Source organism: Lampetra fluviatilis, chromosome 54 (assembly GCF_964198595.1).
Source record: "Lampetra fluviatilis chromosome 54, kcLamFluv1.1, whole genome shotgun sequence".
NCBI lineage: Eukaryota > Metazoa > Chordata > Hyperoartia > Petromyzontiformes > Petromyzontidae > Lampetra > Lampetra fluviatilis.
The window spans coordinates 3875975-3895672 of record NC_136328.1 but is presented as its reverse complement, the minus strand read 5'-3'; the positions used below and the strand labels follow the sequence as shown (position 1 = coordinate 3895672).

Sequence of the window (19698 nt, the reverse complement as noted above, 5' to 3'; positions counted from 1 at the left end):
GTTGTTTAGTTACTGCAGCTACATATCATTGGCATTCCTTTCCTTTGTTAATGCTAATCCCTGCACCCCCCCTTGGTGCTCTTGATCCTGCATAGTGCGTGGGCATGGTATGACTTTGAAGCCCCCCCGCCCCCTGCGCATTTCCCATGTATATGCTAAACTCATCTTGATATGCACATTCTTTTTGTTAAGGCGCTCTTCTACCACCCCCAACCCAGCTTATATATAAGTTCCTAGCTTGAAGTGTCTCATTCTTCACCTGAGGACGGCTGCTTGCGTTGTGGCCGAAACGTCGTGAGAATTGTTTCATTTTATTATGTTTTATTTTTATTATTTTATTACTTCCCTTCTACGTGACTTTACCGAAAAAACCAAGAAGATGAATCCCTGCAGTCACGAAAGCTTTAATTCGAAATTTATTTACTGTAATTTGATTGTGAAATGTAAACCACGTTAAACGAAACAGGCCAATTCAAAGATGTCAAATATTTTTTTCACTCGGTTAACACACTGCACTTGCGATGAAGAGGTCACCGGTTTCGACCTCCTGGCCGCGGCAGTTGAAACCACGGGCGAGTTTCCTGAATGTCCAAAATCTCTGACGAAGACATCTGGAAAGCGTGGGGTGCCGCGGTGGCGAGATGTTAACTCCCTCGCTCAGTGTGCAGGAGGTTGTGGCTTCGATTCCGACCCTGACATATTTGGAGTTTGCATGTTTTCCCTGTGGTTACGTGGATTTTTCTCCGGGTCCTCCGGTTTTTCCCTCCACATTCAGAAACATGCCTCGAGAGTATTCGGCTGCTATAAATTCCCACGTGATAAGCCACTTCGTTGAGCTATCACTTGTGGCCAGGTATCTTCTGAAAAAGAGCTATATAGCTCAGTGGGCCTTACCTGGAAAAAACAAAGTTTAGTTTAGGTCTCATATAGCCTCTGGAGGGGCTCTCAAGGGCTCTCCCGAGTGGAGTAGCACGAGCGAAGAATTGCAGGGGCTGTGCCTTTACCGAACATTCCGCTTACAGCCACACGTAAAACAAATTTGCACCTAACACTATGCGAAGAAAAAATGTACATTACCGAAGAGAAGATGACGATTACAAACGCAACACCAATGATGAACCATGCAGCCATGTGTTTGTATTATTTCTGTTTACCATTTTGCAATTGTGCATATATATATATCGGAAATTGCACACTGAAGGAAAACATGCAAATTAATTGAAATACGAAAAAATTACATGTCAATGAATTCAGCATGCAAATAGATCAGTTAGAGAAAAAACGATCGGGAGAAGATGCAAAACAGCTGGGGGTGAAAGAATATTTTACCAAGTTGTATCCCTGGTGTGGCAAAAGAGGCCGATTGGAAGGCCTTCATGGGGAGCAATTGAGTGTTGTCACCTTCCACAGCTGTCCAATGACACCTTGCATTGAAAACATTCCCAATGAAAATGTAGGTGTCACGGGCATGATGCCAAAAAAACACAATATCAATACTATTGGGAGAAAGGAGCAAACAAAGATTATTATGGCAGTGGTAAGGTGAAGGAGAAAAAAAAAACTATTGCCAGAACACGTTTGTGTGAGTAGAATGGGAAGATAGCGAAGAGAAATAAAGGAGATGGAAGCGTAGCTGAACAAGGGATAAACAACGGGCGCCTTGGAAATTCTGCACGTGCCGACGCATGCATTGAGCATTGTGTTCTGAGCACATCGCAGGTGGTGCTCTTCGGTCAGATAAAAAAGGGAGACATTTCCAAGGTGGGTACAAAGATGCTCTGCCACAGACAATAAAGAGTTGCCACATCGACCCGAGCGACTGGGAGAACGTCGCAACAGAGAGCTTTGTCGCGAGCGGCAAGGATACCGGGAAGGACCTTCCCACGTGCAACAAAAGAAAACGCCACAAGCACGATTGCCGAAAGCAAGACAAGATCGCGCTCGACTTCACGCTTGCCGGCCGTCAATGCGCACATCAGAGAATCCACCGATAAAGGCAGCCACCACCGTGACAGGGAGAGTCGTCGATACTGACGGAGATTAAAGTGTGCGTGATGGCACAGACAGGAGGAACTTTGAGCCACACGCCTCTCCAGCAGAGATACGTGGGAGACAACCGTCGCGTGCAAATGGGGGCAGACCTCCCGAACACCAACTGTTTTGTTGCCAGTGATAAAAAACTGACGATGATAATTGGGTCACTGGACTTGTGTCATCGCATTCCTTGGTGTGTACACGTACAGCTGTCTGTCTGGAGATGTGGGCATCCCCACGCTGTGCGGGTCGTAGGGGTCATTTGAGCGAACACAAGTGTAGTACAACAATGGATGTTGCTACGCTGCCCTCTGCTGCCCAACACGTAACCCCACAGCCTACAACACCTGTTATGCATGGTGGTCACCCATCCAAACACCATCCAGGATCAGCCCCAAAAAACCTCCAGAAACCGAGCGAGATTCGGTGCATTGTAAGTGATTTGGTCACGCCTTATCACTGCCTGCTAAACGATCATATTCATCGCCAGGGATTGCAAATGTTAATGTGCAGTGACCCTGCAGAAACGGGGAATGTTTTTTCATTTTACATCACAATTGATTATGCATTCGTCTCAGGGGGGACCTGAGGTCCTGGCGTGAACGCGATGTTCTTTATGGAGCATCCTGTAAAAAAAGGTGCTGAGCAAATAAAGCAGTGAAAGGTAGCGTGCCACGGTGGCGAGATGTTAAATACCTTTCCTGGTCTACAGGAGGTCGTGGGTTCGATCCTGACCCTGACGCCTGTATATTTGGAGTTTGCTTGTTCTCTCCGTGGTCACGTGGATTTTTCTCTGGGCCCTCTGATTTTTCCCTCCACATTTAGAATCGACGTGTGCTTAAAGTATTTGGCTAATATACATTTCCACATGAATAAGCCACTTAGTTGATATACCATTTGTGACCAGGTTATTTCTGAAAATAAGTTATATAGCTCAGTGGGCCTTACCTGGTCAAATCAAAATAGTTTAGTTTAGCCTTTAGTTTCGACAAGGAGGAGGAATGGAAGAAGGGTATTTATGTTGAACTTATTTCGCACCATACGTAGCTAACCGTGCTAATCGGAGGTGCAGGTAAGGACAACAAACTAAACACAAAAAGCAATTCTGACGATATGAGTTTTCAATCTAGATTTTAAAGTGCATAGCTCCAGTGATTTCATATCGGAAGGAAGGGCATTCCAGGTGGCCGCAGAATCGCATCTGAAAGCGCTCGATGCGGTGACCTTCTTTGTTCGATGACAAGTCAAAAGCCGCTGCTGCTAGCGAGGATGACCGGAGTTCCACGTGATGGTTTGTGCTCCTTGACGAGATCAGCAAGGTATTGTGGTTCGTATGTATGCATGTCGAACTTCTTTCGCACCGTACGAAGCCAACCGCGTTAATCGGAGGTGCGGTTCAAGGGTGAACGGGATGCGTGCACACACACACCTCTCCTGGCCGCGTCGGTCAGCAAGCGGTCCATGTCCCGGCAGGTGTCGCGGGTCTCCCGATCCAAGTGTCGTCCGTACTCCTTGCACCACTCGCGCAGGGAATCCAACGGCGTGCCGCCCTGGAGGTTACGGGGGGGGGGGGGGGGGAGGTTCGTTCGTTTGACAAAAGGGTCTCGCCAGAACGAGAGCTTGCAAGCCACAGACTCGTCGTTATCAACAGTGTGCCCCCAAGGTAATGTGTTGTGCCATGGTAAAATAAAATCAAAACATTGATTGACTTACGTGCGACGAAGCAGGGTCTCTGCCTAAAACTTTGTCCGTTATATCCCTGTTATACCTTTCAAGGCCACAGTATTACTGACGAATTTGTTGAGGTTTTTGGTGTTTTTAGTTTTCCTGTGTCGACGTCCACAGAACTTTACCTTAATTTTCAACATTTAGTAATTTGATGGAGGGGTGTGATATCGATTCATTGATTAACATCAATATCTTTTTCATGGCAATATCACTTCTTAAGCTCACGATACATCCACGGAATTGCGTAACAATCGACGTCTTTCAACATATATACACACACACAGCGTGATGGATATACAACGGGAGTTCAACAGGTGAACCCTCCAGCCACGAGAGGTTGCTGCGCTCATCGTAACGTTAAATCGAATTGCGACTCTTAATGAACACCAACAAGCATGGAAAGCGGTGCTCATATCCACTAGGAGGCTGTAGGCAGATTCCTGTGAGGGGCATCAGACTGGACATCACTGGGCTGAGCCGACCCCCTTGACCTGGTTTTGAAGTCACGTCAGGACCACTGCCAACAATGTCAGCCGGCAGATTTAATACAAAGATAAACTATTTTTTATTTTATATTACCAGGTAAGGCCCACTGAGCCATACAGCTCTATAAACCTCACTTGTCACACAGGTCATTACGGGACAATCTTAACGCAGTTTGAATTGCGCGGCACGTTAAAAATCAATTCATGCAAAGACATTCAGTAATACATTTAGTCGCGTCTATACACCCTCAAGGCAATAGACATTTTGGCTACCCAACGCACAGATACTTCACCATCAATAACCGTGAACTTCACTCGTTATTAATTCCTCCACCCATGCCGAGGACTCGGGTCTACCAGTTCTCATCTTCCCTCCCATAGCTATACAACAAAACAAACACAATGTACCTAGTACTGGCTAAACATCCTGAAGCGAAAACTTTACCCGCAAATCGCTCAAATCAGAATGACGCGTCACAATTATTGCCCCCTACTGCGAAAATTTGGCAGGACCTTCATGCCAAAAATAAGTCTTGAGACTTGGTGACGCTTTGCTTTCTCTGTAAGCAAGCGTTTAAAAACATCCTCTAAACACACTGGAGCCATGGTGTTTCCCAAAACGAGTCAAGAGGCATGAAAGCAGCAGCTCAGAAAACTGGTTGACCACATCCTTTCAGATGGATTTGACAACAGTGCCACCTACAGCCTGACTGGTGGTGGGGGGGGGGGGTCTTCTTTTGTATGGCACTGGTGACGACGATTCTGAGCCGTAAGTGAGGGTTACGAGGAGAGGTCGCAAACGGGTTTTGATTCCTTACCCGTACCCGGCCGCACCAGGGTCGCAAATGGGTACCCGTACCCTACCCGAAATGAGTGACATACAGTTACTCACCAGTGACTCACGGCCTATCCGTACCCGTACCCGGCCGCACCAGGGTCGCAAATGGGTACCCGTACCCGGCCGGGTACGGGTAGCCGGGTATCGGGTAGGGTACGGGTATCGGGTACCCGATTGCGAACTCTGGTTACGAGCCGGACCACAACGCTTCCACACCTGGACACCCTGTACTCGCACCATAATCTAGACGCAAAATGTGCAGTGAATCTCAGAATGAGCTACTTAACGCAATGGACACTGTGCTGATGCCAGTGAAGCACACTAAGCGGGCTGGGGAACATTGATAGAGCTGGCGACCGTGCTGCTGACGGTGCAAACTAAATCTCCACAAACCCAAACATCGAATCGTATCATCAGAGTGAACACAAACATCGTCGAATCTAGAGTGAACACAAACATTTCTGGTTCCACTTTTGTGACATGCAGCGACTCCAGCATAGCTCCACAGATTTAAAATGACAAATGTCGAACTCGTGGAGTCCAGCACTCTGATATTCTGATTAAACATGCACACCATGTGCTAAGGCTTCAAAGCGAGACATCAATCCACATTAACATCAAACCACATGAGCATGCTGCAAGCACAAAGCACATAGATCCATTCCTGCAAAAATCAGGCCACCCTGAGCCCTCTCTCTCTCTCTATCATCGTCATGCAGCAAAAACAAATTACTAACAACATTCATAATATGTTACTTTTGGTTTAGATTGTCGTGTCGGTAAAACATTTTTTTTTAACTTTCTTCTCTGGCACCCGACAGAGCCAATCAAATCAAGTTGTCACATCATGGGCAAATGTGCCAATTCATTTGGTTTTTCAGGAACCTAGAAGAATGTTGAAACGTAAGAAAAAACGTTCACAGCAGCTCAGCGCTCGTGTGAATGAGCTTCCTGTTCCGCTGAAAATCGGCATAATAACTGCACAATCTTAACCCAAAAGCCAAAAAAAATTCTTGCTGTGGTTTTCCCACCTGATGATGATTGCTTGTGTTGCAATCGAAACGTCGTGATTTGTTTTATTTTAATTTATTTCTAACTACGTGACTTTAACCGAAAGAACCAAAGAGTATGGATTCCTGCAGTCATGAAAGCTTCTAATCAAGATTTAACGAATAATGAATCGTATTTTTAGCCATGAAAGCCAACGTATACAATTAAATTATTAACAAATCATTACATTTTGATTTAAAGCTTTCGTGACTGAAGGGATTCATGTTCTTGGTTATTTCGGTAAAGGCACATAGAAGGGAAACAATAAAATAAAAAATATATAAAACAATAAAATTCTCACGACGTTTCGATTGCAACACAAGCAATCATCATCAGGTATGAATTTACCGAAAAAAACAAAAATAATTACATTTTGTTTTTAAAGCGTTTTGACATCCCATTGCAATTTGAATGCCTGCTCTCCATGCTGTATGGGTCGTGGTAGTTGTGTGACCATACTTCACCACGCTGGTCAGTGCATGTTGGTGATGGGGAACCCTAGTAACGGTTTAGATACCACACGCCACTGATGTCAGCCATGGTCTGAAATCGAACCTAGGTCGGCAAGTTCGTAGTGCAGTGGTTTAATTTAAAAAATGGGGTGTTTTAAAAATATGGACCCGATTTTAAATCGCTATATCTCTGCAACCACGAACCGCCCATGAATGAAACTCTTACCACTTGAAAGGGCGGGGAATAGAGTTTCAAATGATTACCGCTAGATGCCTCTCCCAGCGCACAAACAGCCCATAGCCTCAGTTATTCGCAAGACACACTGCCTCAACGTTGGAGAGGTCGCACGGGACCAGAAGACTTGGCGCTACACTCTTGGCCCGCAAGATCTCCAGATATCACTCCCTGCGACTTTTTCTTGTGGGGATACGTCAAAGACCGTGTTTTTGTGCCACCATTAGCGACTAATCTGGATGACCTCAAAAACAGAATCACGGCAGCGGTGACTTCAGTGGAAGAAGACACTTTGAGAGGCGTTTGGGACGAATTCAACTATCGTCTCGATGTTGTCCGTACAGCAGGTGGAGGGCACATAGAGCATTTATAAAATGGTTAGTAAAACTTGATAACTCATTAAACCGTTTGAAACTTTTTGTGTAATTGTAACATCTTAATTTGGAGCTTTCGTGACTGCAGGAATTACTCTTTGGTTCTTTCGGTAAAGTCACGTATAAAGATAAAATAATAAATTAAATAATAGCATACTACGACGTTTCGATTGCAACACAATTAAGACTGAACCACTTCTACGGGGAAGTTTTAAGTTTATCTTTTTCTCTCTCTCTGGGTTTTTTGTTTTCTCTCTCTGCCTGTGTCCTCTCTTTGGAATTTTCATACTTAAATTCTAACTTAGCAATCTTTGAAATACGTAATCAACCAGGCTATGCGTTAATTGTGTGTTGACCGACTCTCTGTGTTGCATTACATTACATTTCGATATTTTGCTAGGTTATTTAATTTATTGTGTCTCTATCGCGTTCTCCTAATTTTCAAGCTTGCGTACCGTACCACGCGTCGTCCTACTCATTGACATGCTATTTTTTTCTCTGATCCCTCCCTCTCTCCGCCCCCGCCCCCTCTCTCTATTTAAGGCCTCGTCACAGAGATGTTCTCTCTCTTTGTGCCAATGCGTGTTCTCTCTCTGTGTATCTTTGTGATATCTGTCTGCTTATATGTCTGTCTATAGTTTTCTGGTTAGATTTTTGTTGCTATTTCTTTTATACCTGATGATGATTGCTTGTGTTGCAATCGAAACGCCGTAGTATGCTATTATTTAATTTATAATTTTATCTTTATACGTGACTTACCGAAAGAACCAAAGAGTAATTGTAACATGTTGTCATCGTGAAATATACTGCTTTGAAATTGGGTCCATATTTTAAAACACCCTGTATTGTATAGACTAAACTTTGTGATAATACCTATCAGCTTCAATACGTGGGGGGGGGGGAAGGAAAGGTACATTGCTTGGTAACAAGCATTGAACACTCTTGTGTCACGGGAAAAAAAATATATTGTGCTTTGTTAGAACACAAAAGTCAAAAATGGATACAACACGAGCTGTGACTTTGAGATTCCTGATGGTACCAGCAGAGAATTTTCAAAAGAATTTCAATGCCATTTCCATGAAAATGAAGTTGCAGTCATCCGGTTTGGTTCTGTTGCTCCCTCATTCACTTATTGCATTGCACTGCAAAGACATTTCCAAAGGTGGAACAATCAGTCCTTTCCACTTTTTGGAATGGTACCAGCATTTTTGTTCCATCGATTTATGCCAACATGGGTACCCTGTTCACAACTACTCACCGACGCAACAAGACACTAGATTTCCAATTGTATTACTTGTTGACGGCAGAATACGTGATTTTGAGACAATGGAGGGGCATCGTGTACCCATTGTGTGCGTGAACAAACCACTGCTGGTGTGCCAAGTAGTCTGACACGCAATCAATGAGTGGGCGCATTAAATCTACATGACCAATTCACGCGGCTCCAGCTGGACTACTTATTAATAAATAAAATGTATACTTCCCATCAACCACAAGGCCTTCTGGGAGTGCATCATTTCAGCAAAAATGATTCAACACAAGCAAACCGTTTATGGTTTCGACATACACTGTCTCATCAGCAGTGTGACGCTTGCTTGAACCAGTGCTGGTGAACTGCCAGATATGATATAGGCAACAATCTGGAGGTTCATCTTTGACGATCAACGTCATAGCGGTCCTGACCAACCGTAAAAGTTCTCTACTACGTAAACTTTTCGATGCTTCATTGTCATAACTCCTTTATGGAATCGGAGTTATGACAAATCTCGGCTTATGCGATTGTGCAAGGCCTTCTGCACTACTGCTCCAGCCCTGCAGCGTGTGCAGCACTCCGATTGGCACGGTTGGCTACGTATGGTACGGAAGAAGTTCAACAACAACACCAACACCAGTCATTCGCCACTAAGTGGCGGTGACATCACCACGGCGCCTGTGCCAGGCCAGGTGCACTTTGAGGCCAAGTGTCGAAGGCTCCCTGGCAGGAGTTCACGGGGCAGACCCAGGTGCCATGGGTTGATTGACCGAGATGACCGGAGATGCACCAGCCGTGCCCCCCCTACTGTGCCAACCTGCCGCATTTTAGCCACCCGGCGCTCCGCTCGTTGTTAAGCATCGCTTCTCTGCCCTCCGTTGTTGCTGGAGGGCGACTGCCTCCAAATGACCAGTAGCTTCCTTCACGAGCCTCCCTCCATACTTCAACATACACACGCACATACACAAGCACAGTCACCACGAGCCCTCGTAGCCACTGTGTGCACCGTCCTCCTCCCCTACCGCTTTGTTCTTGACGGTGACGGAGGCGCCGCGCTGCACGAGCAGCTTTGCGATGCCGAAGTTTCCGGCTACGATGGCGTCGTGCAGTGGCGTGATGCCGTCGCATTTGGGCCCTCCGGGATCACTGATCAGTGCCCCATGATCAAGCAGATACTCCACTATGTCTGCAAGAGAAAGGAGCGTAAACACAGACAAAGTAAAGAAATACAAATACCTCCCCATTTAGCCTAACAGACTAAGGTGGAAGTGCTGTTAGCGAGCACCTATGAAGGCCGGCACGGCACACGAGGGGGTGGGTGGCCAGCACCACACCCGGTCGCCTTTGTCGTGGCGATGTTTACACACCAGGTACTAATTTGAGACCAAGTCGAGCTAGGGGAGACCCGGGACCAGTTCAGATAATCGTTAATGTGTTGGCCGTGAGTGGGAATCCAACTCGGATTGCCGGGTTCGTAGCGAAGTGCGCTAACCGCTACGTTACCGCTCCCCAGAACAGGCATACACAAACATACACACCAACAGGCATGTGCCGAGCTGTTTGGCCATCTGGTAAGAGCCTCTTCACAACACTTCTGAGACGAACATTTCTCCCTCCACCTACTCTGATGGCTTCATTATAAGTTACCCTAAGCATAAAGCATTCCTCTTCGGAGTGCGTGTTGTCAGGGACGCCACTCTTGGCTACCAGGGCAGATTAACTCACACATTGTTAGCTATATCTCACCGAATAAGAAAATAAAAATAAAGTCAATACTTGCGGCCCTTTGTTAATCCACTGCTGGATGAAGCCTTCCCCGCTTCGCATCGGTCAAGGGGGGTTGTGTGACTATACTTCGTCATATTGAGGATGCCAACTTATGGCCCAGTGCGCTAACCCCTGCATCACCACTCTCCAAACTAGTTACAAATGACGTGAATCATTCACATACATTACAACACTAATTTCGAATTGTACCACTTCGTTATGACAGAATGTCAGAGGGGTGGCAGAGTGGTGGCACGATGGTTAGCGCTGTGAACACAGCGACGTATGTTCGATTCTCGGCCACGGCTAATATCAGTGGCGAGTGATATCGGAACTGTTTCAGCAAGTTTTTGATTATGTTTATATTTACTCATTCCATATGAATCCTAATCGTGCTAATGACATTATGCTATGAGTTGAAGAATCCATTCACAAAACCTCAAGAGCTGTGTGTCAGAAGAGACGTAACTTTCGTATTACACACTGTTCCAAGATGCATTGTCAAGTATCAGAATCAGGATCTTTACTTATCCTGGAGAAACCTGATGAGCTATGCAGCTTTTTTTCACAGATATTCCAGCAAAAGTAGATCTGAAAATATATTTAGAATTGCAGCCACTGGGTGACGAGTCTGGATCAATTCCGCTACACTTGAGAACCCAGTTCGATCATGTGTGGCCACGCCGATTCGAAACCAGGTTTTCAACGGTGCCGGCTCGGTCGTCTCTGGCCTCTGAGGCAGCCGGCCCACCTTACGAGTTTCTGGTTCCCGACACCCACCTTGGTGGTTGTGGTTGCACGCTTCGTGAAGAGGCAGCCAACCACAGTAGTCTCTGGGGTTTGGAGGGTGACCCTGCAAAGACAAAGATTCCCCGTGTAGCATTAACAGACTGTTTGGGACAAGTGCTGTTAGCGAGTAGCACCTATGAAGGCCGGCACGGCACACAAGGGGGGTGGGGGTGGCCAACACCACGCCCGCCACCTTTGTCTCCGCAGTGGCGATGTTTACACATCGTTTGAGGCTGAGTCGACACTGGTGTTGGCTGCGAGCGGGAATCGAACTCGGGTCGCCGGGTTTGTAGTGCTCACACACATACCTGTCGCTAAGTAAAAAAAAATCTCACGCAATTTAAAATAAACATATGAAACGTATGAACAAAAAGGTAATCAGTTATTTTCTTAAACGTATACATTTACTTGTTTTCTTACTTCCCACGTGTAGTGACACATCTGTCAGGCAGTGAGTTGGAGGTGGAGTTGGTGGATCATGCTAGGAGGATGCAAGCTACCTGCGAGGGCAGTGAGGTGTCTGCAGGCAGTACAAAAAGTAGGTTTCTAACCGCGATCTATAGAACATTTGAGAGTTCTTCCCTTGTACGCGAGTTCTCCAAAATCTTCGGTTTCCCTCCAAACACCAAAATCAGCAAAACAGAATTGAACAATTTTCCCAACCAGCACCCTTCTAAAGAACCGTGCAACATCGTGAGGATTTCATGGGTAAACAAAGATTATAACGTTTATATCATTGCATTATTGAAAGATGAGCATGATATTATCGTGTCAACTGTAAATGCCTACGACTTAAGTTCACGACTTAAGTTCACAAAAACAGTCCCAAGAGAAAAAACACATTACGTTTCTTTAATCACCAAAGTTCTTAAATTATAGAAATTACAATCATTTATCCAGAAAATGCTGCTGCATTTGTACGTTTGGCCAATTCCATTCTTGAGCGTTGGGCATGTGGAAATGTGTCATTAAAATATACAAATATATTCATAAATATGTTATAGATTTACCGTAAAACTCATTTCTTTATAACTGCTTATTGTGTTTAGTTTGTCGTCCTTCCCCCGAACCTCCGATTAGGACGTCTGGCCAGGAACGGTGCGAAAAAAGAACTTCAACACACACACACACATATCTCATAGACTCCCACCTTCTCAATGAGGATTTTGACAAGCCTGAGGTTACCCTCAATACAGGCTCGATGAAGTGCTGTCTCCCCTTTCTCGTTGCGTTTATTCCACTGTGCGCGCACACACACAGACAAGAACAGACACATGTACATACAAAAGACAAGGATCCCCAGTATAGCCTCAACAAACTGGAAGCGCAAGAGCTGTTGGTTAGTAAATGGGGCTTATGAAGGCTGACATGGCACGCGAGAGGGTGGGTGGTCAGCACCATGCCCGGCCGCCTTTGTCTCTCCAGTCGCGATGTTTACACACCGTACCAGGTACTCGTTTTGAGGCTGAGTCGACCTAGGGGACGCCCAGGACCAGTTCAGATAATCGTCACTGGTGTTGACCATGAGCGGGAATCGAACTCGGGTCTCCGGGTTCGTAGCACAGCGCGCTAACCGCTACACTAGCGCTCCCCACTCCTCCAGACATACACACACGCACACAGACGCGGCGAGTGAACTGCTATCGATTTATTTTTCTTCACAATTTTAATCCAATTGCACCATCATTGTGTCATGTCTCGAGCACTTTGTGTTGGAGAATGGCCCGCACGAGACAATATCAAATAACATACTTTGAATGGCCATTTCAAATGACCACATCAGAGGACCACTTCCCCACCAGGTGCCCTGCTCTATAGACGACAAAGATAGTCATCGCAAACACAAAGTGCCAGCCAACAAATGAACAACAATTCAGGGACTCCTCTACTTACGAACATTCGACTTACGAACTTTAAGAGATACGAACAAACCTGTCCGTATGTCCAGTTGCCTGTTCGGACCGAGAGGCGTAAGTTCAACCGCCGCGCAATAGATGGCGGTGGTGGCATCTACACCTGCAGAAAGACCCAGTGGAATCTACAGGAGATTATACACATTTTAAAGCCATTCCCCGTGTTTAGTGTACATGCCGTAGAACATGTTTGGAATCGACAGGAGTAAAGTTGGACGTAAGAGGAAATCGACTTACGAACAAACCTCTGAAACCTAACTCGTTCGTAAGTAGAGGAGTCCCTGTACCTTACTGATCTCATCAAGGGCATAAACCATCATCGGGCGAACTCCGGTTATCCGTGCACAGCAGCAGCGGCTTTTGGCTCAGCCATCGAACAAAGACGGCCACCACATCGCGCACTTTCAGATGCGCTTCTGCAGCCATCTGAAACGCTCTTCCTTCCAATTTATTCGGAAGCCACTGGAGCTGTGTACTTTTAAATCTAGATCGAAAACTCATTCTTTAGAACTGCTTTTGTGTTTAGTTTTGTTGCCCTTCCTCCGCACCTCCGATTAGCACGATTGGCTACGCACGGTGTGAAAAAAGTTCAACATACATATGCACATAAGTGTCCATCACATCGCAGTTGAATAAGAATTGAACGGGGTTTCTTTATTCTCAGACCTGGATAATTTGCCGAATTGTTTATATCCAAACATAAGGCCTTTGTGCAGTAATTGATGACTCGGACCTGCTCCACTTGAGGACCAGGATAAATCATGCCGTGTGCTCCGCTGATTCAAACCAAAGGGTGTCACAGTGTTCTCACTTCGCTGAACAAAGCATCGTGTTGACTCCTGTGTCACCTGTTCAACGTGACCAGAACCGAATGTTACGTACCCCTATAACAGCATTACAATGATGTACTCCTTTTGGTTTTTTTGTTGTTTTGTTGGTTGTTGTAACTTGCCTGACCCACCCCATACTGGAAATGTGTGAAAAAGAGATTCATAGCCCATCGGATTCCTCCAGGATAAATAAAATTCTGATGAGGGTTTGAGGGAGAAGGGGTTAAGTTTCAAGTAGTTTGTGTGAAAAGTTCTTACAGTTTGTTAACTCCTCCGTATTTCGACTAACTTAATACATCTGTGAAATACTGAACATCAGTCAAACAAAGATCTTTATAGCTCATCGGATTCCTCCAGTATAAATAAATATTGTGATTCTGATATAAGTTTAAGCTGTTAGGATTGCTGGTTAAAATCACTGGGAAACCAACAGTAAAATAACTTACGCTCATGTTGTATGTACATTTCTCGTCGCACGTTTTTATTTACGGATGACACAAATAACATAGTAAACGAACGCTGTTACCCACAAAGTTGTGGATAAACCATCACGAATTAGCACGGCAGGTTACGTACGCTGCAAAATAAGTTCAACATACATGCATACAACAAACCCAGAATCACTAAATTACCGACGAATTAAGGACCGTAGGTGTAACTGACCTGGGCAGATTTGCGCTTGCCAGATACCACCTTATCATATCCCTCCAAGTCCTCTTCTTCTTCTGCAAAGGAAGGTGGATAAAGAAAGTCAAAGCGAGTTTTCCTGCTCAAATGAGTACAGAGGCGGTGGTGCACACATCTATTCATAATCAAGGTTTTTTTGGATTAGATTGCGTAAGTATAAATGTGTCATAACCCACCACAACCCGACACAGCCAGTAAGGTTCGTCACGTAAACAACGCGCCAATTAGTTACTACTTCAGCCCACCGGTGTGTTGGAGAGTAAATCCACAACATTTACAATTTGAATATTGTTTAAAGCCCAGAGCCAGCGGTGGAAATTTCACTTTTCTATGGTAGGTGGCAGACTCTGATCAATAGGATAACCACTGTTGAAATCCTCACAAAGTCCTGTTAAGTTTATGAACCCGGGAGTGATTATAATTATTTGCCCCAATCCAGGATTTAACTGTGGCCGAGAAGACCTGAAGCTTCGTGCGGAGCGACAAACCAGGTAGCTTCTCCACAGTGTTACGCAACCGATGAAAAGATAATGCCGCTCGACTGATTCACAGCGAGACCTCTGCTGTCAAACCGGAGCCAGTCATGAACACACTGCCCAGGTATGGGAAACTCTCCACTCTCTCCACAACTGCCCTATCACAAATTGGGAGTTGTGGGGGTGAAGTGTCCGATGGTACAAAATACCCAGGCAGGTGCTTAGTTTTGGTGGGGCTGATGGTAAGGCCCCACATCTTAGTAGCAAGCTCCAGGTTCAGCAGCAGCGCCTCCAACTCCTCTGAGTGAGCAATAATTACCAGATCATCGGCATACATAACATGGTTGAGCAAAAGGAAGCCATCTCTTGACCACACCTGGGCATCGATCAGCCTCCCATTGTATCTGTACCAGATGGAAATTCCTCCGGTACAGCTATTGAAGGCTTCACGAACTTCGTGGTCAAAATAGATGTTAAATAATGTGGGAGCCAGAGGACATCCCTGTCGCACCCCAAGGTGAACAGGGAATGGCTCCGACTCCTGGCCACGTAGTTTTACCCGGGCCCGCTTACCATCATGAAGGTCCTTAATGATCGTGAGCAGAGGGTCAGGGACTCCGAAAGCACGAAGAACAACCCAGAGCCCAGGCGTACTGATGGTATCATAGGCCTTGACCAGGTCAATAAAGCAGAGATGTAGGTCTTGTTGGATTTCCCTACACCTCTGCTGTAGCAGACGGACAGAAAATATGGCATCTGTGCAGGACTGCCCTTTCCTGAAACCGCATTGGGGCTCCACAAGTCTCTCCTCAGCATGCCTGGCAAGGCGATGTTGAATAATCCTTGCCAGGACCTTTTCCGGCACACCGAGGAGTGAGATGCCCCTGTAGTTGTTACAGTCTTAAAAAGAGGGACTACCAGGGCATCCTTCCAATCCTGCGGAACCCGTCCAGTGGTCCAAACTGTTGTTATGATGTCATGTAGGGCAATTTGTGCACAAACGCCAACCTCCCTCAGCATTTCGCTTGGGAAATCATCTCTACCCGGTGCCTTTCCTGGTCTCAGACTCTGGATCGCGTGTGCGCGCGCGTCTGCAGCACGCACCTGACTCGGAGAGGTCCACGTCGCTCTCGGCAATCGGCTCCGAGTTTTCGGCCTCATCCGCCGAGTCGCTGTCGGCGTCGCTTTCCGACGCCACGCCATCGCTGTGCCCTTCCCTCAGCTGGCGCAGCTCGGCTGCTGCCGCTGCTCCTGCTGCTCCGCTCTCGTCGCTGCCAAACTTCTCTTGTGCCGCCAGCAGCAGCTTCAACACCTTCACCTGCCGACAGCACGGACGTCGCATCACGATGTGCTGCGCGCGTAATGACTCGCTCGCCCTCGTCGTTCGACGCATCGTAACTCTCGCACCGGACCGCAGTTGAGCTTTTCTTGCAGCCACGCACGCACGCATTCGCAGTGCCTCCTTAGTCTGAACATGAATATTTAATTATGCTGGAGGAATCCTGGGCTTGCTAGAACCCGAACGGAACCCACGCAATCCCTTACGCGGCTCGCCTGGCTTCCCGTGTCAGTGCGGTACAAAGTTACAAAGAATTTTTATGTATGTTGAACTTCTTTCACACCGTACGTAGCCAACCGTGCTAATAGAACGTAGGCACTCCTCGAGGAGGGCACACGGAGGCTTCAGGGCAACACACAATGGAGATGCCGAGGATACTGGATCCAGCAGTGATTATAACGGTAGTGCTGGTGATGATGAGGTGGTTACGATTGTGGTGGTGACAGTCGATACAATAGCATTTAACGAGATACAGTGGGGTCCCTCGGTTTATGATGCCATCGATTAACGATATTTAGATTAACGATCCGCCTCCTGTAGGGTCCCATGTCTCTATTAACTACACATTTTCGCTTAACGATATGTTTACATTATCACGCGGCCGCTAATATCGGCCAATCGGAGCGCTCCTAAGTGGATTCAGCAGACATCGGCCAATCAGCGACGCCCTTTTATGAGCGTTTTGAGAACAATTTTCTCCAACCCCAACTCCGCCATCAACCCCTTAAGCCATCCATCTTCTTAGCCGAAGGTAAAAATGTTTATTTTAGCCTCTATTTACGCGCATTTTTATGCTATATTTATGCATAATTTATCCATGTTTCAATTAATATTAATTATTGAATATGTTATTATAACGTTTATTTATAAATTTTACATTTAAAATATTCTAAACTATGTTTCTCGGGTGATCAAGGTCAACTTCGAATCGTCTTGGAACAAAATTAAGCCTTTAACGTGTATTTCCTACATTCGACTAACGAAAATTTCAACGATAGTTTATCGGGGATACAATTAACATGGTTAACCACTGTCGTTGTGATATAAAATTTTCCCACGTGATGTTGGTGCTTTTTTAGAATGAGGAAGCTCACGAGTGGGGCGCGCGATAGAACTGTACCTGCAGCTTGAGTAGGCCATCCTTTTTGGCCGAATTCAAGGCACAGTGGTAGCATGCAGCCACGTCGGCAAACGACCGACCCATCTCCTCCCGGACATTGGCGATGTTCAGCCAGGTCTCACACTCCTGAGCAGAGAGACAAAGATGGCTCTTTTCATTTTACACGGACAGATAATGTTGGAAGCCTGATAATGTTGGAAGCCGGATAATCGCGTGGCGCCGGATAATCGATGATCAACTGTACTGCCGAGTCTTGTTTGATAACATCCTCAAGGACTGAAATTCTGACCAAGGTCAATATCATAAATGAGACTATCCTGGTCTGTTGCGTTCTCACCTGGTTAAACAAATAAACCTGACTTGACATATGCTGGTAATTTCATCGACATGGTTTCCCTGCTGTGGATGATGCCTTACTTGGTAGACATGTAACAATTCACCACACACCAAACGAACACCGGCGATTTTATAAACTGTCAAGATTTGTTGTCACGATTCAATAAAATAATCAATTATTTTGTCTCATTCGTAATATATTTGTATGTCCCGTCTTGCACAACACATTGTCTTCGTCTATTATGCACTGCATTAGGCTTCAGAGTGCATTGGCATACAAGTCAAATACAAGTCTCCCCATGCATTCAATATGGGTGTTTGAGCTAGAACTGAAGTTTGTATTGGTGTATGGGTCTGAGAGTTGGACATTCATAAAGCAACTAGAAAAGGAGCTTCTGGCCTCTGAGCAGAGGTGCATGCAGATGATGCTTAGACTTTTGGCTGAAAGCAAAGCGTATACATAATCACGAGGTTTCAGTGACAAGCTGGGGCTCGTGTTTAGAATGGGAAAGTTCCTGAAACAGGCACCGCAGTGACACCCAGTGGTCAGAGACCGGGAATAAGCCGGACGGTGCGATAATTGCGAGAGCAGTCTTACGGAGGTGATTGATCTGTGAACCTGCTGCAATTTCTGACAGCACATTGATGGCGATATGTGGTGTGAAAATGGCATTGATCCCTTGATCTTGGTATGAAATCCACCAACCGTGCAATGTTCACATAGCTATTGGCTCCGTTCAAAGTTTATAAATCTGGCTGGCAAAAATGACCACCTTATACTCGGCAAATACACATAATATGAATGAACAGGTGACGCATTGTATTAGCCGTGGGGTTTGTAATTAATTGTTTTACAAAAATACTGATATAATTTTGTCTGGTTTTGCAAATGCCAATGTGAATTATTACTAAGTTTTTGCAGTCAGTGTAGGTTTTTACGGTCGTTCTGTACAGCTCTTTGATACTTTGTAGCATGTGAAATAAGCAGCTCACATTCTCCCTCCAATACACGGTGAGAGAACATCAGCCGCTCAATGTAGCTCATTGAAGAAACTCCCACAGCAAGTGGAGCAAGCGCATCGGACATCTTGCAGAATAATACTGCGCAGTGTACAGCCCAACAGCACATCACAGAGCGATGCCAATAACCGACCGAGGTGTACTTTAAGATTTATTTACCACTTAAATTTCTCGTGCGATTCGTTGCGCACGGTTGCACTTTACTTTGCTCAGTCGGCGTTAGCCACCGAGGTCGTGACGGGCGTCTTCTCTCATTCCTATCGTTCTATGCCCCCCCTGTACCGTTCCCGTTCCACTGGTGCCAACTTTTTTGAGGGCGATATTGGCACGTGCAATCGCTCTTAAAACGACGCCGTACCTCCTGGGCGTTGCCACTTCGCAGCTGCAGCTCTTGCAGGAAGTGGTGCTCGGCCTGGGAGAACTCCTTCAAGTCGACGTAAGTCGTCGCCAAGGACACGTGGATGACAGCTCGCTCACATGCGGGCTTCTCCAATCTCTCCGCGAACTCCAGCTGCAACACAGTTCCACAAAAGTTAGACCCCAACCAGTGACCCTGCCCGCCGGCCTAGACCTCACTTTTCGTATTGTTTGTTGTTGTAACGTTCTGACCTGCCCCAACTGGACATTTGTGAAAAAAGAGCTTTAAAACTCATTGGATTCCTCCAGAATAAATAAAGTCTGATATATACTGATATACATTGCTCTAATGGCTTAATGCTGCATGTAATTTAAGGTTTTTTCAGTAACTATTACAATCTTGACCCTGTTAACATTTTCTTACACATGGAATGTTTAACTTGCATACTGTTGAAACCAGCATCAGCTCAGACCTCAATGAATAGACGTCCTGATCCAGGTCCTTCAGTAGGTGCTAAGAGGTTATTTGGGTTTGAGCGCTAACTGACATTATACCTACACGATCTTACTAAGTAGGTAAGTTTAAAAAAACTATTTACGAACCCCAACATTGGCC

General features: G+C 45.8%; 1 protein-coding gene across 1 annotated transcript in view; it reads right to left on the bottom strand.

Moving 5' to 3' along the window:
• The window catches only part of TONSL (tonsoku like, DNA repair protein), an 82587-nt gene that overhangs the window by 47808 nt on the left and 15081 nt on the right, over positions 1-19698 (bottom strand). The window contains exons 9-16 of the mRNA XM_078879590.1: positions 19084-19236; positions 17370-17495; positions 16015-16228; positions 14411-14472; positions 12155-12244; positions 10996-11068; positions 9471-9634; positions 3464-3584 (exon numbers count right to left, since the gene is read on the bottom strand). Coding sequence (XP_078735716.1) covers positions 3464-3584; positions 9471-9634; positions 10996-11068; positions 12155-12244; positions 14411-14472; positions 16015-16228; positions 17370-17495; positions 19084-19236 — 1003 coding nt within the window. The remainder of the gene's footprint in view (positions 1-3463; positions 3585-9470; positions 9635-10995; positions 11069-12154; positions 12245-14410; positions 14473-16014; positions 16229-17369; positions 17496-19083; positions 19237-19698) is intronic.